At 38.7% G+C, this 24,631-nt stretch overlaps 1 protein-coding gene across 5 annotated transcripts in view; it reads right to left on the bottom strand.

Moving 5' to 3' along the window:
- Positions 1 to 24,631, bottom strand: part of SEMA3A (semaphorin 3A) — a 194,063-nt gene that overhangs the window by 163,351 nt on the left and 6,081 nt on the right. The window contains exons 2-3 of one of the 5 annotated variants that reach the window (XM_086886607.1): positions 3,195 to 3,299; positions 127 to 324 (exon numbers count right to left, since the gene is read on the bottom strand). In XM_086886607.1, the coding sequence (XP_086742733.1) occupies positions 127 to 238 (112 nt within the window). In that variant the 5' untranslated portion in view covers positions 239 to 324; positions 3,195 to 3,299. Of the gene's footprint in view, positions 1 to 126; positions 370 to 432; positions 488 to 841; positions 875 to 3,194; positions 3,300 to 24,631 lie in introns of those variants that run through there. The other 4 variants (XM_086886610.1, XM_086886608.1, XM_086886609.1 and 1 more) reach the window with 4 other exon arrangements.

Below are 24,631 nucleotides of genomic sequence, written 5' to 3'. Positions count from 1 at the left end.
TAATGTCAATTCCCCCTTTGGAAGATAAGGAAAAGCAGTGAGGAAGGTGAGGAGGGAGGGAGCGACGGGGCAAGGAGAAAAGAGGTTCGGAGGAAAACCGAGAATAAGAGAGAACAACAGACTTACCTTTATACGATAATTTAAGCCTCGGCACATTATTCTTCACATGCTGGCAGTTGACTCTTCCTGCTAGTAATACTCCCAAGGAAAGCAAGGCAATCCCCCTGAGCCAGCCCATGCTGCAGCAGCCACTGTAGGGTCCCCGCCAGCCGCAGCCGTGGCGCTCTCCGTCCTGCCGGGCGCCGCCGGGGAACTTCAGGCAACCTGGGGAGCGGAGGTAACAGGTGATGGGGGTGGGCTCCGCTCCGCGCCCGCCGCGCCCCGCCGCCGCTGCCGCCCCGGCCCCCCGCTCGCCGCCGCCGCCGGGGCAACCTGGAGCCGCTGTGGCTCACGCACACGCCGCGGGCCGGAAAGGGAGGCAGCCCCCGGGCGCGGGCGGCGTGCGGCGGGGGGGCGGCATGCTGCGGGCGGCGGCGGCGGCGCGGGCCGGGGGCAGGGGCCGGGCCGGGCCGGGCCGGGCCGGGCCGGGGCGGGCCCCGCTCCGCTCCGCTCCCCGCGGCGGGCGGGTCCCGGCGGCGGGGGCGGCCCCGCGCTCCGCCAGCCGCGGGGACACCGGCGCTGCCCGCGCTCCCGGAGCGCCTGACAATGGGAGCGCCGGCAGAACCCCCCCTTCCCTTCCCCGGCTGTCACAGCACATGCAAGGAGCTGAGGAAAAAAAAAAAAAAAAAAAAAAAAAAGAAAAAAAAGGAACACATCGCGGCAGAGATGAGAGAACAGAAACCTCCGCTCCGCCGCGCTCGGGGAAGGCACGGAGCTAGACATTTCACCAGCTGTTTCGTGTCATTGTCCAGGTTGTAGGGGTTGGTTTTGCTTGGTTTGGGTTTGTTGGGGTTTGTTTGGTTGGTTGTTCGGGGTTTTTGGGGTTTTTTTAAACCATTTTGCAGTTCTAATCAAAAGATGCACGTCCCACTTTAAAAACAACAACAGCACAACACAACCCACGACGTTGCCACCCACATAAATAACAGCTTCTGCCCATAGCGTAATCCTCTTCGGGTTGTTCCCAGTTAAAAACAAGTAACGAAGTCTCCCATCAGCATAACTTTACCGCTGAAGCTTTTAAAGCCTTGTTAGGGAAGGTTGCTGTAACCCTCCCTCCTTCCCCACCTCCAGCACTACTCCAATTCAGGAAAAGAAATTCCTAGTAAAGCCCACTTCAACAATCAGTTCAAGACATGGACAGGTCTGTAGGGGCTCATAAATTACACATGAATATTCTCTGAAGTGCTCTTTTAAGTTGAAAATGTTACAAACCTTCCAATTTCTAGGACTGTATGTTTATTGTAATAAATTTTTGTTCAATGAAACTAGATAAAGTTTTTTTTGTTTGTTTGTTTAGACAAAAGGAAACACAAAATCCCCAGAGGTCTTTAAGGAGGCGTAAATACAAACATATAAGCAAACTCAAGCTCTCCCCTCCCACACATCTGAACAAACCCCTTCTAGTGAGTGACGGTTTATTAAAATCTCCATGCTGTGCTGAACATCACTGTAATGTGTATTTTGAAATGTAATGTCTTACACAGATATGTACCCCGTGTTACATTCCGAATGCAGTATTGACAGAAGTGCTGGCAATCGACCTTTGTAAAACACTCACATCGTCAAAGTAATGTGATGACCCCTCTGTGTTTCATTCTATGGTTTTCCGGAGTATGAGAGTGCTTTATGGTGACAGAGCCTGTGGCACTGCAGTGAGAGTATTTTCCTTCCTTTTACCACTATTTACTGTGGTTTAAAAACCAGTTATCTAGTCCCTCTGATGGTGACCACACTACACGCTGAATTACACAAACACAGAATCTCTCTTCTGTGTTCAGACTTAGCTACTAAACCAGCATTCAGGAAATAGTTTTCAATTTAGAAGTGAAGTTCATAGTTGAAAAAGCGGGTGTCAGTATGGTTCTAATTAAAATGTAAAGACTCGTGCAGAACAAGGCTTGGTACTATGGTAAAACAAGGGCGAAAATTCTGTCATTGCTGCTTTCATTGCTTGATATTCACACACCAGTGGAAAAGAAGGGGCTTTTTCCCTCTCCTTTTTAACAAATTCTTCTGCTTCCTGAGCTTGATTCATTAATCCTGTGGCATTGTATCTGCCAGATTCAGCAATTCTATTGATCAGCATCATTGTTAAGAAAAGAAAATAAAAAAATAATGTTGATTTTGGTCATTCCCACACTTGTTATCCTGAGCATTTTCATGCTCCAGGCAGTGGATTAGAGTTCCAAAATGACAAGAGACGCCTGTCTGTTTTCCATGGATTACTTGCTACAGACATTCACTCTGCAAAGGAATTCATGTCACTTTGAGATTATTTGGAGAATTGGCCTAATGAATTATCCTTTTGTATTGAGCACACAATTAGAAACAAAACACAAAAGATGCACCGTATTCAGGACTTTATAAAGCACATCATTTTACAGTGATGTTGTTACACTCAATTTACTTCTAGTTGCATAAAGCAGGCACAGCTACTTTTTTTTTTCTTATAAGATAGCACAAAGCTAAAAACCTATCTTTCTCATGTTGAATGAAACTGTAACACTCCAGACTATTTTACATCAATCAAATAAACATACCATGTCCCCAGTCAATATATATTTTCTGCAGAAAACGTATGGACTAGATACAATGAATACTAACTTATCCAATATTGCATCTGAGAAATATAATACGGCATTATTTAAGGAGAGATGAGACTTTTTGCATCCTTCATGTGAGCAACCACTCACTTTTTGCCTTCCTCTGTGGAATATGACAGTCCAAAGACATAGGAAAGGGTAAAACCTGATCCTTCTGCTATTTAGCTCTAAGTAGTGCTAATCAGCTAGTCAGGAGAGCATATGCTGCACCCCCTTATAAGGAGAGGGGCAATGGCAGCACTTCAGTGGTGCTTGAAGAGGCTTTATATCTCAAAGGCACCCTTTGCCATATGGTGCTTCTGCCAAGGCGAAACTGGGCTCTGCTTGGAAGGAGTGATTTGGCCAAAGCTCTTACAGCCAGTGCCAGAAACGTCAACTCTGGAAATTTAGGGTGGTCAACAACTCACTTGCAAATAACAATCTATTCACCTTTTTTCCTTTGGTCTTTTGAAAGAGATCTAGCTGCTGAATGTAGAGACACGCAAAAAAGTAAAATCCAAACTTTCTCAGTTCTTCAGATGTTCTTCTTATCCCCTGAAAAATGAAGACCGCAGTTATTAGCTTAATGAATTTTTCCATTATTGGGAAGCAAGTTCAAAAGGAATAACAGTTCTTCTGCATCTTTTCCCATATTTGTTGCAGATTTTATTTTCTGTAATGGTATTTATAAGACATTCTATATAGTGTTTTATGTTTCAAACCCCAGATAGGCCCTTGTGGGCTCTGTTTAACATTTCTGGTCTCATGCTGTGTTGCATTATGATTTGGAGGTTTTTTATGCCACCTTCCAATATGTGCTGCAACTTCACATTGATAGATCTCACAAAAAGTTATACTTGGATGGTTCTGGGCTTTCACTGTTGACCATCCATGCAGAATTACTCTAACAATCACTTACAAGTTGGCATCATTTGGAACTTCTCATTAACTCAGAAATAGTATTACTTGACTCATGATTACTTCAAACCTTGCTGCTTCCTTTGATTTTTATGCTTAGCAGCTCTTGAAAGCTTAACTGCTCTAAGAAAGTCGTTAGTGTGCTTTAAAAACGTACTTCTGTTTTCAGGATTGTTTCCTGTGTTCTGGATGAGTCATTACTTGTTTATATGGATGTGATCAGGTCCTTCTCAAAACTATGCAGGAATTACCAGAATCTGGTTTTGACACTTGGTACTAATCCAGTAATCCTTGAGACAAAAATCTCTTGGGTCGAGTGTGCAATTTCTGGCTAAAAACAGAGAAAAAAACCAAAACTTTTCATTCTGCATCTGATTGCTAAAAACCACCTTAGAGAGCACACTCATGCAGGAAATGTGAAATCTTAACTCAGATACACTCCCTGCTATTTTTGTCTAGAGCAGGTGAATTGCTTGATAAGGAGAATGTTTACAGTTCTGCAAAGGGTCCCTTTGAAATTCTCCAGTTGTATGTATAATGATACTCTGAAAGTGCTTCCAAATAACTGAATCATTATTGGTCCAAAAGGAGGCTTAGTCTAGAAAACAATTTTAAGTGCATTTTTCATGTGAGAGACCCAGAATGCTGTGTCACAACCTAATGACTTCAGAAGCAAATCTCCTGTAAGAATATCCAGACATCATCTGCCACATTTTACCCTTATGTTGCAGGCTGACACTCTCTCATGTGGGATGCTACAAACTCATTGTGGAAACATACTAGGAACGTGGTGAACAAGAATGTTTAAAAATAACCCTTTTGGGCATATGAAAGGGGTTGTTTTTCACACAGTTGCAGTGCATGCACCTGCTAATGGAGTAAAAAGAATCATCAAGTGGTGCTGGGGAAAAGCAACAATGCAGAGGAACTTCAGATTCTGGCCTCTCTCTTGAAGGAAGCCTGTCATGGAGCTCTACCTCTGAAGTTCAAATCATTTGCCTATGAAAGACAGGAATCTAAACCTGGAATCTCTTTGACATAAAGCTTATTGCTGACACAATTGTTCCCTTTTTCTCATGGAAGAAAATAAAGCAAAAAGGATGAAACCCATCAAAGGCCTGTACAGGGAAGAAAAATGCTTCTGATAGCCAGACCTGCTGAACTGGATATCAGCTATTATTTTTGCAGTGTTGATGATTATCACATTAGCTCAAGAGGTTATAAGTATCTGTTTCCACCTGTTTTTAGGAGATTTAAAATTCTGTTGAGTGGCACTTTTTGAGTTCTGAAGCAATCACAGAGCAAAGTTATTTAAAAATGCATCAGCAAAAAGAGATGTGCAGGTGTAGAGTTTAAAATTTTGTCAAACTGGAGTTGCCAAAATCACAGGCTAGCATTTAGATCTGGAAATATTCTTGCTTTTGGAAGTCTAGACATGTCTTTTCCCAGCTCTCCCATGGGCTACGTTGCATTTGGTAGCCTTATTCAAATCTCCTGAATCTATATAAATCTGTAACATTTCTTATTATAGAATGTGATTGGGTTGTGAACCACACCAGTCAGTGTCTGTGTTCTCTCAATAACACTGCATCTTACCATCTTGTCATAATCAACTTTTCCTTCATTTCTCAGGAATAATGAGACTGTAGTCTGTGTGATGCTAGTACTTTTGGCAGCATAATGGGATCTGTATCAGTATGATGTGTTTTATTCACAATGCATTCAGGTCTATTAAACACCTCATTAAATTCTTCAAAAATTTTCTTTGCATCCTGTTCTGTAGACAGGTTACATGCCTGTCTGAACAGCAACATTTTCAGATTGCTCTTCAAACCTAAACAAATCTTTTCTATTCCCTTGGCCTCTGCTGCCTGATATTCATCTCAGACACAGATGTACAGCACCTGTGATATCCCGAGCCATGGTAAGAAACCCACCTTAACAGCTCAGTGCCAGGCATGTGACTCTAATAGAGTTACAAAAAGTTTATTTTCCCCAATTCCTGGTATGGGTCAGTAGCTTCTGTTTTCAATGGATTAACTCCAGGGTACTCATGCAAATTGAACAAAACTTCCAAGTCTTTTAACTTCCAGGCACAGAGACTTCTGACTTCTGTCCCTCTAACTGCTTACATTTATTGGCTGTTGGGCCTTCACTGAGGAAGTACTGGACATATGTTTTTTTTACAGGAGATGAGGGAAATGCAAAGAAATATTTGATGTTCTAATTCTTCAGAAAAAAAAGCCAATTCAAGAGAAATCAAGGGGAAAGGAAAAGGGAAAGGGAAAATGGAAGAAACAGCAGCTTGTTGGGGGAAGTCTAATCAAGCTGGAAGTCTCCTCCCAAATGAACAGCTGCAGAATCACTTGCTCCTCTATCCCAACAGATTTAATGGCTGGTGGATCTCTGAAAAGACAGGTTATAAACCAGTTCTGTCCTTTTCTCCACTACTGGCTGTAAAGACAACTTGCAAAGTGTATTGCATATAAATGCATTACACATTCAGCAACTTTGGCCTTCAAATCCAATTTTGGCTTTTATCACCAACTTTTTTTTTCCAAATTGGAACAACTGACAATATATAAAATATTTTCCTGCAAAAAAACTCAGGAAACCACTATGGTCAGAAAAAATAAGACATAGATTAGGTCAGGATTTTCTGCTTGTCTTTGAAAGTCATCTTATGTTCTGATTTGCATCTTTGGGCCCCTGTATAATTTTCAAGGTCTGATCCTAAGGGATTTCCTCAAGGCTGCACGCTAAGACGTTAACGTGACAAGAAATTGATCTGGCATTTCTTTTGTCCTATACCAACATCCACATACTTACCTCTTCATTTGTCATAGTATGCAAGTAATTCCTGTCAACCCTAAAAGTCCCTCCTTATCACTTTGTATACAGAAAATCCCCAGTTCTATTATATCTGGGATCCATCATGGCCAACCTTTTCGCCCTAAGTAATTTTGCTTAGTAACATTTAGTGCCAACTGTCAAAGGCTTGAAAGACACAACACTATCTTTTGTGCTGCCCATTCATCACAGGCCTTTAAATAGTCCAGGTGAAGTGCACCAAACCACAAACTGATAGCGTGTGCATCATCTGCTATGATCATCATTTTTTCTGGACCTTTCTTCTATGTTTTTTTTTTTTTTCTTCTTGTGCTGAGTGGTTCATTAGTGTATGACAAAAAATCCAGTATATGACAAACCCAGCAAAAACATAACCACCAACTGTCATCTTCATATATATTCCCTATTTGAGTATCTAGACTGGAAAACTTTTTAATGAGGATGCTTTTTGTCATAGATGAATTGCAAATCAAATTCTGCTGAACAGGGTGTGTGGGTGCAAACTGTCTTTGAAAGATCAAACAATATCACACAAACATAGGGGCTAAAGAGTCAGTTTATGGCTTCTGATTCAAAAATTGTTAGGTATTTAATCACTGCTCAGATAGCCTGTGGAAACTGGGAATGGTAAGTAAACTGTGATAGCTTAGGAAAACTTGGTTGAGCTTTCAAAAATTTGACCTCTGGGAAGGCTTTTAGAGTCAGCAATATGTACAAATGTGTGCTAGAAGAGGAGAGAGGGGAATTCAAAGAAAAACAAGGTCTAAGAAAGCATTAACTAACTCTCTCTTTCCCTCTCTGAATCCCCAGTGAACAGGGATTTCAGCAGGGGAGGGGAACTTTATCCCTCCTCCGCATTGCTTTTGTTACTGTTTCAAAAAATCTTTACACTACATTATTTTTCTATTTGCTTTTCTGACATCAGACTTCATGATATTTTAGGCAGATAAATACAGACATTGGAAAGAAGGATTCCTTCTCTCTGCTGAAGTGTTGAAATCCAAAACAAAGTTAGGATGAGGCCGAACCAGTCAGTCACATAAATCTTGCTTGTGGAAATCCAAGTGCAGGTTGGACACATGTGCGTACATATACCGTTAGGGAAATTTTCTAGAAAAATAACTGAAAACCCAGGTTGGTTTCTGTTTCTCAGGAATTCCAGAAATACTTCAAATACTTTGGTACTGTGACAATTGTACGTGCACACAGACAGAATAACTACAAAGAGCATTAGGTACTAAAACAAATGTCCCTGACTCTACAATGAGGAGTTTTACACCAGTACTTAGTCTTGGAGAAAGTGTAAGTCAAACCCAAACCTGAACAGTTGCAGTCCCCCTTCCCTCTTTTCTCTCCAGGCTCAGAACTCTCTGGGGCATCTCTGTGACTGGGGACTAACAGTAGTGCTAGAGGTGTAAAAGTGGCAAAGGAAAGGGAACATATGGCCAGATGCAGGGAGGAGCGCTGCACCAAGCCAGCCTGACACCTTATTGGAGATGGTGTGATAATGGAGACCTGCTGACACTGTGTAACATCTTTTTGCTCTCTCAGAGCCTGCCCTGTTCCCTGTGACTGAGAAGGAAAGACGAAGATGCTGCTACTGCCAGTAAATATTTCCCCCCAACAGTGGAAATTCTTAATTCTGGACCAGAATTAGCTGCTTAGCATACTTAGCAACACCTTAGTGACTTGTGATTCAGGAAGGAAAAAAATTATACACTAATAAGCCAGCTTCTCTGTGCATGCAAGGTAGTTTAATTAAAAGATGTGTTATATCAAAATAGTCATGGAAAAAAGCTAGACTCATATAGGCCAACTATGTATCTATATATATATATATATACATATAAAGACAATACATGTTCCATACTGGTAATAGAACATAATTAGCATAATTAGCCATTTTCATTTCCCCTGGCATTTTACAATATCTCACAGATTAATCTCTCAGGTTTCCTAAGTTTTACCTACAAACTTTTTAAATTATAAATGTGTCTATGAAGATTGCTTTTCTTCTATCTTTTTTTTTTATTTTCTTTTTTTTGTTTTAGTGTTTGTCTCTACCTTCAAGTGAAACAGAACAAAAATATGTTCATAAAGACAAAAATTCCATTGTTTATACTGATCAGCGCAGACTAGGCAGTGAGGGGGAAAAAATGGAGGCATCTGTTGAATACAAATGAAGGCAGCAGGTCAGTGTGTGAGTTCTTAGGTTCTGAAGCTACTTGTCATTTGCTTTTAGTGACTGAAACCTCACTGCTCCTCCCCCCCTCCACCACAGGACAAAGTTAACTTCACTCCAGGAAGGTTACTTGACATGAAACTGCAAAATGTGATGCATGCAAAAACTCAGTCTTTACCCATTTGCAGCAATGTTCCATGTCAGATTTAAGTTTGCCAATGACAATTTTGTTCTAAACACACCATTTTAGCTGGTAAAGAGCCTTTAAACTTCTTCTGTGATGTGGCTAATAGTGTGCCTAAGCCTAGAATTAGTGTCCTTAAAGGTTTTACTGTGGTGGCAGACCCGACTCTTCGGAGAGCTGCCTTGTGCCCAAAAGGTCTATTTTGTGCTTCAGCAACAGGGACTTTCACAATAAATTGTGAAATTTGGAAGGATAATAGGAAAAAAACAGCATACTTCATGTACTTCAAATGGATCTTGCTTCCCATTTTTCTTCCAAAGTGTTGAATGATACATGACATCATATGATGTGTGGTAATTCTCCCTTCTCTAGAATAAATGGGTTCTATTTCTGAGAAAGTGTATTAAAGACAAATTTTACTGTTACCCTGATGTCGTTCCCTAGCAAAACAATTCAAATGCAATTCCTCTGGATTCACACTGATGTAACAGAGAGCAGAATGTGGTGCTTGAAAAAACAGCTGTCACCTTATGGACAACTTATGAAATATCTTATTTGGAAACAAGTGTTCTTCTGTGCAGTTTATTTCCCTGTACTTCTTTTCTCTAGGTCATTTTTTTTCTGAAGACAGTGTTTTAAAACAGAATCACTGTTGTTTCTTAAGAATTTATCTGCTTCTGCTCTTATTCCCCACCTGACATCATAATCCTCTGGTTGTGATATAATAATCATTTTTACAATGACCAATTGTGATTCTACAAGCTGGGCTTAAAATCTGATCCAAGAAATGCCTTTTACTCTGATATCTTACATAACGTCATATCAAATTTTGTCTCAAGAGATAATAATTTCAACCAAGTGACATCAATTAAGTTTTCATACAAGGGAGTGGTACACTTGGTATAACTCCCTAGCGATAAATTCCTCCAGACTTTACAGTTTTATGATTTGACCTTTAAAAATATTTCCACTTTCTGCCCAATGCTTTGTGATACAAGCCTAATGATTTTGTTGAAGAAGAAAACATTACATATACAGTTAAGTCCAGTCTCCCACAGGAGTTAAAAGTCTCAACAAACAGAAGCTCAAGGAAAGGAAAATCAAATGCAAATATATTTCTCATGAATTGTTCTATGAATTTCAGATACCATAGTGATTTATGTGAATAACTTGAAAAGCAACATCCTACTTGACAAGTGCTGAGTGAACACCCTTCTAAAGTTTGCAGTCTTATATTTGAGGATACAGTTTCATCCTGTATTTTTGTTCTGAAATTCAGTGGTTTCTCTGTTCATCCTACCATCTTTGGCAGCTTTAACTGGAGTTATTCATGGGTTTCAAATTATGCACATGGTTTGCTGGATCTGTGCCCATGTGTGTTGAAATTTTGTAAAGAGTAGGACAGACAGCACAATCCAGAATCAGGGAGAGCCAAGTTTCCTTCTCTAGCGCACTTCAAACTTCAAGGAAGGACCTCTGGGACGAATAGGTATCCAGGGAAGCAGGTTTTCAGATGCTGCGTAAACTAAACCTTACCTTCTTGACAGCTGATAGCATTTGAAAATTGAAGATTGTGCTTAAACTTAAGCCAGCTGACTAACTCAGCTGGATGCAGGACCAAGATTTCTAGAATCTCAAAGTTTCATGTTTAAGTAGACCATTATAACGAGATTTGAACTGTAAATTATTTTTAACAAAAATTAAACTCTGGTTTGTTTAAAGGACTGAATTTCAATGTTTTCTTCTATAACAGATATTTCTAAAGACATGACTTCTTAATGTAAATACTCTGCTTTTTGTAAGACACTGAACATACAAATGAACACGTGAAAGAAGTAAACTAATATTTTGTTAATAGTTTCTACTGCAATAGTTATTTTAAAGTTGTTATTTCTCATTAAAGATCATAGAAGTTTCCACAAGTTTTATCTTGCAAAATCAAGAGAACTCTGGCCTGTGAAGGAACTATTTTCTTCTCATTAAGATGTCCTGCTATGTTAAAATGATCCATTTGGAGTGCCCAGCTCTAGAACTGTTAAAGTGAATTTCTCTGTGCTATCATCTCCATGAAAGCCGTGTGCACACAAGATGTGTGCACAAGAAAGATGTGTCTCACAGACCAGAAGATGGATCTCTGATGACATGAATTAGTGCATAGCATGTGTTGCTTTGGAAAACTTTGTTTCATATTGAGCACTGGTTGATGATACTTTCCAGTAATATCACATTACAAAACTGATTATAAAAATACTGCAACCACATTATGGATAAAGTTATTATCCATTCTGTTTGCCACACCAATGCCTTACCATGCAAATCCATCCTAGATTTATTGACCGCAAATTATTGTATATGTGAAATAAATGAGTTGGAGAAAGAAGCATATCTTTATGGCTTTCAGCACATCTCCAGTGGAATCAGCATGAAAAATGCAAAAGCTATTTCACTAATCTCTTCCAACATTTTGTATCTGAAACAGTCGCTACCTCAAAAGCTGTATTTCTTCACTGATCGCATTTTCAAGACTCCTGAAACAAAAGTTTCAAAGTATAGCTTAGGACAGGGATTAAGTTGTTTGCTTGTTTGTGTGTTTCCTCTTTTTTTTTAACATATTGTAAAGTCCAATTACTGGGAAGGCAAAGTTTGAGACTGTTACTGTTGTTTTTGCATGAAATTGATCTGGGCTCCAGCCAAATTCTGGTCTTATTCTTGTTAAGGAGGAGACATTCAGATGAAAATTAAGATCCTTCTAATGAAATACACTGGAGGATTAAGTTACAAGTGGCAGGACACATTACCTTATTTATCTAGTTGTGCTTGCGTGATTTGCTAGACCAGTCGTTATGAAAAATGTTCCTTATGCGATCTATTTTCAAGACTATTTCCATTAAAAGTAACATGATTGAGTACGCTGCTTTGCTCATAGTTGAGATATGCTCCAATGTTTATATCAAACCAATTAAACTGTGTTGTTTAAAAGCAATAAAAGTGGTTCTGTAATTTCCACATGTTCTTCTCTACCATTTTCAAGTCTGGAAACTAGGAAATAGTTTGGAAGTTTTGTGCATGCTATTTCTTCCTCAATTTGAGCACATTTGACCTCAATTTTATCTTGCTCTGATTTGTGCTATAAAATATTCTAGATCTTTTATGTGTGTGTGATCTAGAAAAGATCTTATATTTTTCTACCATGTGGAATAAAGATACCTAAAGTGATGCTGTCATTGTTACTTTTATTGTTATTTCAAGCATTTTTCTTTCTTATCATTATAATGGTTGTACCTACAATGTTACAGGTAAAAGTCCCTGAGCAGCTACATTAAAACAATTTACTTGCTGACAATCATATCATTAACATCCTCTTGCTGGCAGTTGAGAAATGTATTACATAGATCCCCTTGACACATCTGCTCTTGTGCAATATGTACCATCATCTTCAAAAGTATGTATTAATTCTGAATGCCTCCATCTGAACCAAATTAAAAGATCCTGAATTTGCAATAATGTGTGTCCTAAAAACTGTTTTTCATAGAATGTTACATTTGGAGCCAAATAAAGTTAACTACCATTTTTGGAAACCTCTTGGAAAGCATTAATTGTGGGTTTAAATTTGGGTAATTAAGCCATTTAATATTCTGTCCTATGGGGTCTCTATATGCAAGCAGACAAATAAGGAAGGGTCTTCCTTTCAATATCTAAAATTGCAAGGAACATATTTCTCTATGGACTTCTGGTACCTTCTGTAGAAACCTTTCCTTTGCATTTGTAAATTTCCTTGTGTGGGGTTTGTGAGACCCCGCCTGGAGTGCTGCATCCAGCTCTGGGGTCCTCAGCACAAGGACACAGACTTGTTAGAGCAGGTTCAGAGGAAGGCCATAAAGATGATTAGGGTGATGTAGCACCTCTCCTATGTAGAAAGGCTGGGAGAATTGGGGTCATTCAGTCTGGAAAAGTGAAGGCTCCAGGGAGACATTATTGCAGCCTTCCAGTACTTAAAGGGAACTGGAGAAGGACTTGTCCAGGGATGTGTGGTGATAGGACAAGGAGGAATGGCTTTAAACTGAAAGAAAGTAGATTCAGGTTGGATATTAGAAATAAATTCTTTACAATGTCAGTGGTCAGGCACTGGAATGGGTTGCTCACAGAAGTTTTCAGATCACTTCAAGGTAAGGTTGGATAGTACTTTGAGCAGCCTGGTGGAAGGGGTCTCTGCCCATGGCAGGATGGTTGGAACTAGATGATCTTCTAGGTCCCTCCCAACCCAAACCATTCTATGATACTATAATTCATGCAAGCTGGAGCACCAAAGGCCTATTCAAAGCTAATTTGAGGTTAGAGCAAGACATGGAAAGATTTAGGGAATGGAATTGCCTTCAAGGCCATCAGGAGCATTTTTTCATGGTAAGTGGGGTGTAGCAAGTTCCTTTGAACATCAAGCTTTAATGGGACTAATATTACCAGCCTGGGAACAGCTGTGGGTGTATGGAAACAGCCTGGGGAGCAGAACAGGTAGCTTAGTACATGGATAGTTATATATAGGGGATTTTTCTCAATATGGAACATCTTAAGGCTGCTCAGCAGGTTGCATGTTTTGAGGCTTAGGCTGTAGGGCTGAGGTACAAGTGCTGTGTGGCTGTGAGTTGTTATGCATCATCTGACTATGTGAACACAGCGTGTGCTTAGTTTTACAGTGGTAAAAATGTGTGAGCTCATACCTCTGCCACTAGTGCAAAAAACAAACACCTCTGGGTCCACTTCTTTTGCCTTCACTGCACAGTATCTATTCACTGCTGAAGCCTTACTCCTGTCAATGCAGCACAGTGCAGAAGCAATTTACCCATCACTGAGGAGTCTAGCTGGAGATCTCATCAGAAGCAGAAGGGAAGATGATGCAGAAAGCAATGGATAAAAATCCCTGAAACCTATCTTTCTAAATTCAGAGACCAAATGGTGGGAAAATAAATTGAAGCTCTTTCTGGAGAATGTTGTGATTTGTAATGGCATCAAGCTGATATTTCTACTATATCCTGTACATTCTGTAAGAGAAAAAAGTCTGAAAGAGACAGATGATGGGAACAACAGAGATGGAGAAATTCTCACATAAGATGCTATAAACTCAAACCAATGTGAGTATTTTACACATTGTTCCACCTCGTATCTCTGCTGCTGCCATATTTTGCAAAAAACCTATATTTGTGGGCCATACTGGACTGCAAACTCTGCTTCTGTCCCTGTCAAGAACCCAGCTTTAGCCGGTGAAGACCTGACAGCGGAAATCTACAATCATATAACAGTAAATGGAAGGCTTTGAACTCATTTGCTTGCATGAGATAAATAACTTCAGGAGACATAGTTAATGGTATACTTCTCTTATGCACAAGTGGAAGAGTTGGCTGTGATCCACTTCCGACTTGGAATTTTTACTACTACAGTTAGCATCAGATAAAAGCTGATTTCAGGAACCAAGAAAATAGTGTTAGAGAGAAAAGGAGGGTTCTGCCTCCTTCACATCAATTGAGAGGTAGTGGACAAGCTGCCATTTAATTTAAGCAATTTATGTTGGGACACCTCTCATTCAGAAGGCAGTCTTTGTTACACATATGTAAAGCAGAATATCAGCAGTGTCTGGAGCAGGACAGGTTAATGTACTGATAAAGAAGCAACACAAACTTCAGCTCAGAACAGTCAATAATGTGGGTTACAGATCATCAGTCAGCTAAAGACTGTGGCCAAGGCAGATGGAGTTTATAATTTAAAGGATTTAATTCTGCTTTTTCTGTGACAACAATTCACACTACAAAAAAATCTGTATAACACTGATCGTCAAAGGAGAAACAAAAACTGCACAAGCCTAAACACCCTCTTATGTTGTATTAGCAGAAGGTGATGTATCCACACTTAGTGAATGGGACAAGATTTAGTGTTTACACTTCTATCTGTATTTCTGTTGCTCCTTACTACATACTTAAAAGGATGTTATTCTTCAGTGAGTAATAAATTCCCTTTCAAAAACTAGCCTAGGTTAACTGAATTTGTTTTTAGGATGAACATTTCACACACTGCATTTCACTTATTATTCAAAAGTAAAAATATTTCCCCAATATCTCAGAAGCATGAAGAGGCAGTTCAAGAGAAAAGAAAAATCATGTCTAGATTCTCTCTTCCTACTGTTACCACAGCTTTTCTGTTTCTGCTCTGTGTTTCTACTGACCAGAGGTGAACAGCCTTCAGCTCTGGGAAGGCAGATAGTTAAAAAAAATCAACAATAAAGAACAATCTCCTTCCAACACCCTTTGGAACCTGGGCTGTTTCACAACAAATAAAGTTCTTTAAGTACCAATATGTATTTAGTCACTATATTTTAAAGAGTTTTGTATGAATTTCAGCCTTTAGTTCCCTGTGTTTAGAATGCATATGATATATTCTCTGTAGCATCTTTTTAGCAGCAGAGCAAAACGCTGTGTGAACTATTTGCTGTGAACTATGTAAATGTAACAAAAAAGAACACTACTATCAGGTGGCATTTCTGTGTCTTAATACAATGAAAAATAGTAACTAATAATGTACATCAGGGAAACCTGATTACTTGAGTAAAATCTGTGTTACAATTTTACTTGAAAAATGGATACTCTGTTCATTTGTATGTGGAGAAAGGTCTGAGATATGGATATAAAATATAGCAGGATTAGAAGGTTGATCCTATTTACTCTCAGGAGAAATAATGCACCTGCCATATACAAGAGTAGTAGCCTTAACAGGAAACTGCAATACCTGAAAAGGAGACCAAAAACACCAGAAAGAAAATCAAAGTTGTGATAAATAGTGTCATCATTATCCAACATGCCTCCTTCCCTCTCAGTCACCTCTAATTTTTGAGGATAGAGGTAAAGGCTACCTCCCAGCCACCATGGAGCTTCTGAAGCTGCCCTGAATATTCTGTGTATTGCATTTACCTATACCCTAAATCCCATGACATAAAGCAGTCATGTGCAGCAGTGGAGCCAAAGAAATCTGGAATAACTATACTGGAGCAGTACAGCTCCAGTAGCTGAATAAATCTGGGTGGGGGTAAACTTAGGACGGAAGAGTTCTTAAATTGGCTTCATGTTAAATGTTCCCTCCTTACAAAGTGACACTTAGAAATCATTTGAACATGTATATCTGAGCAAAAGCACAAAACTTTTAAACTTTAATTTGATAATTTTAATAAATCTATAACAAAGGATTTTTCAATGTAAGCATGGAAGGAAATTATATTTTTAACTTTAGCAGAATAATCAACACTGATATCAGAGTTCATATATTTTGGTTTCTAAGTCTTGGGGCATTATTTCCTCCCCAGAGAGGCATGGGGTAGTAAAAATCAAATTTTATTGAAAAAGGAATGATTCCCCTATACCCTTGCAAGAATAATTCCAAGAAAATTTGGTCTTTTGAGGAGGTGGCATTCTTGGAGCTCTCTGCCTGCTTCCCCTGCTTTCTTCTTGGGTGTATCTGAATATATGTCCCTGTCACCCCTGAGCTGATGTAGCACCTGCTCCTGAAAGATGAGCAATGAGAGGCCTTGGTTTGCTGTGCTTGTTCTCCAGATATACTGTACACTCTTCCCAGGAATATCAGATTTATTATGTAAGTGCAGAACCAAAGCACAGTGCACTCTCATTAAAACTGGCCTTCCTGACCAAAAATGGATTTACAGAATGCTTCTAAAAAAGTAATTACATTCATTATGCACATAGTAAATGATGTGACAGAGAGAATGACCTAAGAGACTCTTGAGGAAGGTAGAGACCTGGGCCAGTGCATCATCTGGGAAATCCACATTGGACTTTTACCAGCTTATCCTGGAAAAGAGAAAATATATAAAGGGTCCAGGGACTAAATGATATATTTCTTTAGGCTGTACATAGCTGGTTTATATAGTACAAGTTGTACATCCATGCTATAGACAATACTAGGGCCTGCCCAAGTCATATTTGCTTTAGAAAAGCAAAACAAAACATTAGCCACAACTAACAGCTCTGAACTGTTGGAATTTTGAAAAGAAACAGAGATTGTGTCCCAAATCTGAATGTTCATAATCAGACATAACATATCTTAGCACAACTAGATCTTAACATAATTTGCTATATGTGCACTTTATTATGAAGCCGAAGTCATCACTAAAGTGCCTGATGGCACATAAAGCTTTCCAAGTTCTTCTCAATGCTAAATCATACCAGGAAATTTGTGATAAATGTTCCTAACTAAGTTAAACTGTACAGAGAAAATCTAATGACTATCAAAGAGAAGTTTAAAGAGATTCTAAAGCTGATAGGTTTATTAAAAGACACAGTAATAAATAGCTACTGTGCCAGAAAGCAGTAATCTCATTTTTTAATGAAAATTCTAAGAAGGGCTCTGGCAAAGTCTACTTACAGTAGTGTGATTGAAAATGATCAGCAATGGCTCATGTAGCATACTAACCACAGTAACTACTAACCAAAACTCAGATTCAGTCTGCTCAAAAGAAGGCATTGACCTCAAGCAATGGAAATAAGAAGCTTCAAGTCATTCTTTCTAATTCTGTATGCCCTTCTATAATGAAATCATTCAGTCATTATTTATTGCTATCAGATGGGGGTCTGGAAAACTGTTCCAGTATTTGAGAAGCTGAAAATGATTAGTTTTTCAGATACAGAATTATGTGGTCAAGCTGATAAAAAAGGGAAAAAGACAACTACAAAAAAGAAAATACTGATTAATTACAGTAGCGCTGTCTGGGCAAACATGCAGTGGAACGATGTCTAAAAGTTATGGAGTTTCCAACACATGAACAAACTCAGGTCTTGGGATAGGTGAGGACTGAAATTGCCAGAACTACATCTGAGATAGACCTGTGGGACCTGATCCAAGTTCCCAGCATAGGATGGTAGGATCAGAATTTTCCAAGAGCTTTGCAAGGGACACCATTCAGTTCTAGATGGGCTTTCAGTTAAAGGAAACAACCTCACAATTTCTAGGGTGTTACAGGAATATATGTACTAAAAACAATACATAAAAGTCGTCTGAGGGTCCAAAAACACCTTAGAGGAAGGGCAAAAATATTTTATAACAACCCAAAGTGAACAGAGAAGTAAAAAACACTGTCAGGGATTACCACATGAGCCAAAACTCAGTGAAAGTAATAAATTCCTGCTAATGATAAAGGAAAACCAGCACCTTGAAGGAAAACACAAATAGATAATATTGCTTAATCTGGTAAGGATAAATATGCTTGTGTTAGAATATAATTCTGACTCTCAAGAGATGATTTTCACAGAAAATACTGCAGCTGAACATGTAGCCACATGTGCTAAGTAATTTTTTGCCAAACCAGCTCTACATCTAATAGAAACCTGCTGCACAGTAAATTCTGACAGAATTTAGTTAATTTTATTTTAAGTGGTTTCATTACAGGTGTAGAATGCAACCCCCAATTGATGTTATCCCTAATGTTATAGGTAAGCAAGAAAATGGAGCCAAAAAAAACCCCAAAAAACCAACAACACCCAAAAACCCAAACTGAAACCCCAAAACCTCCGAAACTAATAAAAAACCTGTGGAACCATGCTCCTAACAATGCTAAGCATGACTAATTTGTGGAGTGCTGTGATGAGTCTGCCATGAAGTGTTATTTGTTCCAGAGGGAATAGAAGACATTAATAGGCTGTCAGACCCAACTGTAAAAGTAGAGACAGGAAAAAATACAAACTTGGTTTGACCTGGTGCCTCCAAGAGAAATGAGCATTTTATTAAAACGAAATGAGAATATGTTGTGAGACTTAGACAGTCACCAGTGGCATAGTTTGGGTGAAACTGTACAACCAAACTGACACAAACTTTAGAGAAAGGGTAATGTCTTTACAATTCTTGGGGAAATGTTTGAAAAGGTCATTTTCCCTAAGGAAGTGTCACTTGAGTAAGAGTTGCAGAAAATTGACACAGTGAAACCTGTGGGCATGGCACAACCAAAAATAAATGGGACTGATGGTCCCAATGGGAAGCCACAAAGTTTTCTGGGGCAGCATGTCAAGGCTGCTGGTCATATCAGATCACTTACAACTAATGAATAAAATATTAATAAAGATAAGTTATACAGATTTGAAACTCTGAATTATTTTAATGATGATTTTTGATGTTTTTAATGTTTTGCTGGTAAAAGAAGAAATGAGATTCTATGTTTTCAGTAAGTCTTTTCATGTGTATGTTGAGCTATTGCTAAATTTACATGGCATCTGATAGAAGCACTACTTCTCAGTTTAAAACATCGGAGCTAAATGATGCAGTTTACTCAAATAGCTGAACTCTGGGCAATTTTGAAGGAATACAGCAGTAATAAAGTTATAAAAGAGGTGGTAATGTAATTTATCATCTCTTTCCCATCTGAGAGTGAGTTTTAAGAAAAGTATAAATAAGTAGATTAACAAACTCAAGGTCATAGTTAAAAGATCAGCAATAAAGGAACCAGGGCAACACAAAAATAAAAATATCTAAGTGTCTCCCAGACAACCCATTTAATCTTATCTAAAAAATTTCCCTATACCCTTGATAACTTTAGAAATATTTAGTACTGCTTCTGAAAACATTTGAAAAATGTTACCCTGACTTCCCTAGCAAACTCTCTATAATTTGTTTTCCCAGTTGTTTTTTCTGTAGAATTAACATCACCAGGATAAACTTCTTGGTGCAGGATGAATCAGTTTCTGCTTCTTTAAATCTCACTGATTAATATTACTGGTAGTAGACTCTTGCCTCTGATATTCCTGAGAATGAATCTTCAAGCCACTAAATTTAGAAAGAAACATCTCTCCCAGAATGGCTGCAGTTGGTTTATATGATGTTCTTAGGCCTTTTATTCACTGTCATATCAAGCTACATTTATCTTTTAATAAAATGGCATTTAGTCCAAGAGTCTAAAATATGCTAATATGCTACTTCCATCATCATCTCAACTGTTTTGGAAACACATGAAAAGTACTTGCTCAGGTTGTTACTTCTGCAGTTCACATAACTGGAGCTTTTATCCTGCTGTGAAGTATCACTGATAACCTCTTATTTTTGCTTCCTTAGATCATTAATAAAAAATTCTGCCCAGTCTTGGTTTCATACATAACAAAGCTAGGATAGAGTTAATTTTCTACTTAGTAGCTGGTACAGTGCTGTGTTTTGGATTCTGTATGAGAATAAATGTTGAAAACACACTCATGTTTTAGTTGTTGCTAAGTAATTCTTAGTCTAAATCCAGGACTTTTCAGTTTCCCAGGCTCTGCCAGTGAGCAGGTGCACAAGAATCTGAGGGGAAACACGGCCAGGACAGCTGACTTGAGTGGCCAAAGGGATGTTCCACACCATGGAGGGTCATGGCCAGTACAGAAACTGGGAGGAGTTGGTCAGGAGGTGCTCAGGGATGGGATGGGCATTGGTCAGTGTGTGGTGAACAATTCCATTGTGCATCAGTGTCTTGGATTTTCTTTCTCTCTCTTTTTCTTTTCTTTACACTTATTGTTGTGTTTTTTTAATATTGCCATGCAAGCTGCCTGGTACTTAGTTGCTGGCTGTGGTTAAACCATGTCATCCTCATTCTCCTGCTGTATAATCAGGGTTTCAAAACTGTGTTTGAAGATGATCTGGTTTCAGTTGAATGTGTGTATGTATGATAGCTATATATCAACTAGCATATTGAAGATGAAATGAATTGCATTTCATCTATAGTATAGAACTTTATTCATCTGACTGCTGTGTGCAGACAAAAAAAAATCCCACTAGAGTGACTAAATAGCACTTCAAGACCTCCTGCCCTGACAATTGTGTTTTATCACTTCAGTACTTTCATTGATTTCTTACTCATTTCACCTGGGAATTCCATATTTCTATGGAGATTAATTTTGCAGTCATAAAACCTTTGCCTTATTGTGCTTTTTTCCTTGTTATTTTCACACTAATATGATATTTTGGAAGGGAAATGTTGACAGAGTTAACTAGTGAATTAAAAAAAAATCCTCATGTAAAGACAACTTCAAAGAATTGTTCAATTTCTAAGCCGTAAATCCTTATTTCCTTTTATTAACCTTCCAGTCAGACACAGAATTTGCTACAGCAGGAAGCTCAAGTGATCCCTTAAATTTTAGGCTGTTTCCATTTATGTTAAAATCTTTCTAATGTCTACTGTATGGCCCAAGAGTTATTTTAATCCTAGATATGACAGGTAAATTTCTATTTAGAGAGAGGTAAAACAGTTTGGGTACATCAGGTGAGTAAAGTCTGAATCAAGGATTCCAAGCCTCTCATGCAATCCTTAGTAACTTTATTAATCCTAAACAACTGACTTTGCAAATCTCCAATCAAAGCTGAATTTTCACAGATGGATAAGGAGAATATTTTCCTTCATGGAGGGGGGCAGTGGGTACTGCTACAATGCTGACAAATTTTCCCTGTCACTTTGAGTAGCATGAACATTTCCAGTTGCCACCAGTAACAAAAACAAACAAGCAAACAACTCCACAAGCCAAAACTGTCATCCAATTCCTGCTATTCTGACTACAGAAGTTTCAACAGACTTCTTCTTTGCTCAAATTATCATCAAAAGAATATTCTTGTGTAGCAGTAGCAGACAAAAATAAAATCAGTGTGGTTCATACAAATTCATGTTTCTTACATTACATCAAATTGAAGAACTGTCTGCTTTTGATTGCTGTGTTTTGCTATCAGTTGTATATTTGCTTTGGAACATAAGCTCTACAATGCCTTTGATGTGAAATGTCTGGCAGGTGTATCCATGTGTTCTTCACAAACAGCAAGCAAGCTAGGAACCTTGTGTGACAAAATAAGCAGACAAGTACTTGGGTAGTGGTGAGACAGTATTTGAATTCCCACAGCGCTTTTGAAGAGACTGGTGTACAGTGGCTCACAAGATTTAGCTAAAATGCAGGGTATCTCTTCCATGGGATCTAGGAAGGCTGGTGGCACTATTTTCCACCTCCTTGTTCTCTATGCATTCAAGAACCTGGACTGTGTTTGCTCCTTTCTAGGACAGATAAGGAAAGAAATTCGATATTGCACTAATGGGTATAGAGATAACCTATTCCTGCCCGTGTTTGTAAATGTGATATTCTCTCATGCTCTTATGACATATCTGATTGCAAAGCACAGAGGTACAGGCCATGTCTCCCATAGCTGGATCAGCATTCACTCTCCTTTTGTGCTTTCTCTGCCCTGAAAACTCCGAGTTTATTTGGCATTAAATCTAACTTTAGCTCCGTCTTCACACAAATCCCTGCTTTTAACTTGTGCTAGTTCAGCCATCATAAAGAACAAAAGCTAAAATTCAGATAAGCAAACATTCATGATTTTCTAAGAGGGGAAATTTTAATGCTGATAGAGAGAAGCTCATCTCAAGACAGCTATTGGGGTCACCCATATGCTCAGAGAAAATGTTGAATCATGGAGGCAGAACTGGTGAGGGGATTTGGCTCACTGCTGTGTTGAGAATCTCCCAGCATGTCATCTAATTATGCTATCAGCTTCTCTCCAAAGTGACATGCACATAAGCAGAGTGCCCAGGTGGATTTAGGATCAAGAGTGGTACTCCACAGGGGGATTTTCACACTCAAACTTGCTTAACACAAATGGTGTAAGTGTAACAAAAAGCCTCCACCTCCTTGCTGGAGCAAAGAAGATAAAGCCATCAGGATAAAAACCATCTTTTCACCACTTAACTTAATGAGGGCTTTCCTTCTCACATATTTCAGCCACATAAAAAGTCCCAAACCCAAACTTCAGGCAAATAATAAACAGGTTATTTTTTAATTGAGAAAATCTAATTGCAAATCTTCCATAAACTTTTGAAGCATAGATGAAATAAGACTTTGCATAGTCTCTTCCACCTGATAGAAGTGATAGTACTGGTTGTTTGGGGGTGTAGAAACCTATGGAGTCAAAAAAGAATCCATGTACCATGCCTGGCATTCAGCAGTTGATCAACCCTTCAGGAAATTTCTGAAGTTAGAAATAACTCCTTAAGATATACCAAAAAAAAAGCTCTCCATGACCTATGAGTCATGACACAAATGTCCTTTATGCCTTGATATTTCATTATACAATGTTTTTTATTATGGAACAATGGAACAAGTCATGACCAAAACTTTAGTCATTAACTCTTTTCTGATCTACTACCGGTTTAGAAAGTGGTGACTACATGATTCATATATATAATGCCAAAACAGGAGCAGCATGAATGTTAAATTATTTGCCATGTTCACAGACTGTCAGATGGGGCTGATAGCCAGCTTTTCAAAATAATCACGAAACTATCTGCACAGCTGTATCATATTTTCAGCTTGTACTCCTTTACTACTGCAACCAGCATCCAGTGTCTCAACCCAACAGTCTCTTTGATGAATATGGCAAATCATTTCAATTTCATATTTCTTCTTGCTATAAATGAAAGAAAAAAAAAAGTGTGACTGTCTAGTCTGATCTATAATTTCCTCTGAAGCAATATTGCAAAAATTTCCCATTTGCAAAGCAGGAATAAAAGAGGGAGGTGATAAACAACAAGCATAGAAGTGTTGCATGGATGACATGAATAGATGAAGGGCCTAAACTAATTGTGAGAAGTGAGAAGAATGAATTGAAGTGACAACACATAATCAAATTCTCTTTTCATTGTCTTCTATCTCATTTCTGCAAAATGTGTTGAACTCATGATTGTCTATCATTAAAGGACAGAACATTTGCCTTTATTGTACCCAAACTGCTTCAGTTGCTATTTATCAATCTGTTTAATTAATAAATAAGTTACTGCTCCCAATTGTTTTGGAGATGCTACACAGTACTCCAAGATTATAAGGTAAGAAAATGCATTGGCAAAAATATTACAACTTAATATAATGCAATTATGTTACTGATAATCTGGAAAACAAATCTATCAGTATAACAGTTCTGCCGCCCACGCACCCCAGGCAGAACAAGCACCGTGCAAAGCTCTGTGAGACACTGAGCTGCCTCAGAGAGCTGACAGTCTGGGGCTGTGGCAGGAAGCAAGTGGGGATGGGCAAACAGATGGGCAAAGTGGGAGCTAACAGTGAAATGGTTATGATTAGTGTAACAGTTTCCGAATATTTGATCATGAGCTTGCTGCGGGGGCAAAGAAAAAAAGCCTTTATTTTATTCTTCCATAAAGGGATGTATGTTAATAAGATAATTAGGGTAATGATGTAATTAAAAGCGAAGCTTCAGTCCCAAAAGATATGTTTTATAATATGAGTGAGGAATATTACCCCATATGATGTTTTTAATATTCAGTACAGTCTGGCTTTGAGAAACTTCACAAATGCTTTAAGGCAAATTTAAAAATGCCATCTTCTAGAGCGAGAATTGGGCCATTCTTTATTCTTAAATACATATTGTAGTAAAGTGCAGTGAGGAGAGAGAACAGGTTATCCAGATTGCAAGGACAAGCACAGCTATCACCTAACTGTTCCTAAAAGGGTACTTGGCAAACTCTAGAGGTCAGGGAGAATCAGTAAGGGAGTAGATTCAAGCTGGAGAATTCTCCCTTCCAGAGCATTTGGCAATTGATATGATGGGATAGCAATGCTCACCCTTTCCACTCAGCAGCCCAGCACAGCATTAGCAGGCTTTTCTGGAGTAAAAATACACCTCAGTTCCCCCAGCTCCAGCAGAAAGGAGAGTTGTGTTAAAATAAATCAGTCAAGTGCTTAATAAGAATGA

The sequence above is a fragment of the Cyanistes caeruleus genome, chromosome 4 (genome assembly GCF_971803275.1).
Source record: "Cyanistes caeruleus chromosome 4, bCyaCae1.hap1.1, whole genome shotgun sequence".
In the NCBI taxonomy this organism is placed as follows: domain Eukaryota; kingdom Metazoa; phylum Chordata; class Aves; order Passeriformes; family Paridae; genus Cyanistes; species Cyanistes caeruleus.
This window is presented reverse-complemented; position numbering and strand designations above follow the sequence as displayed.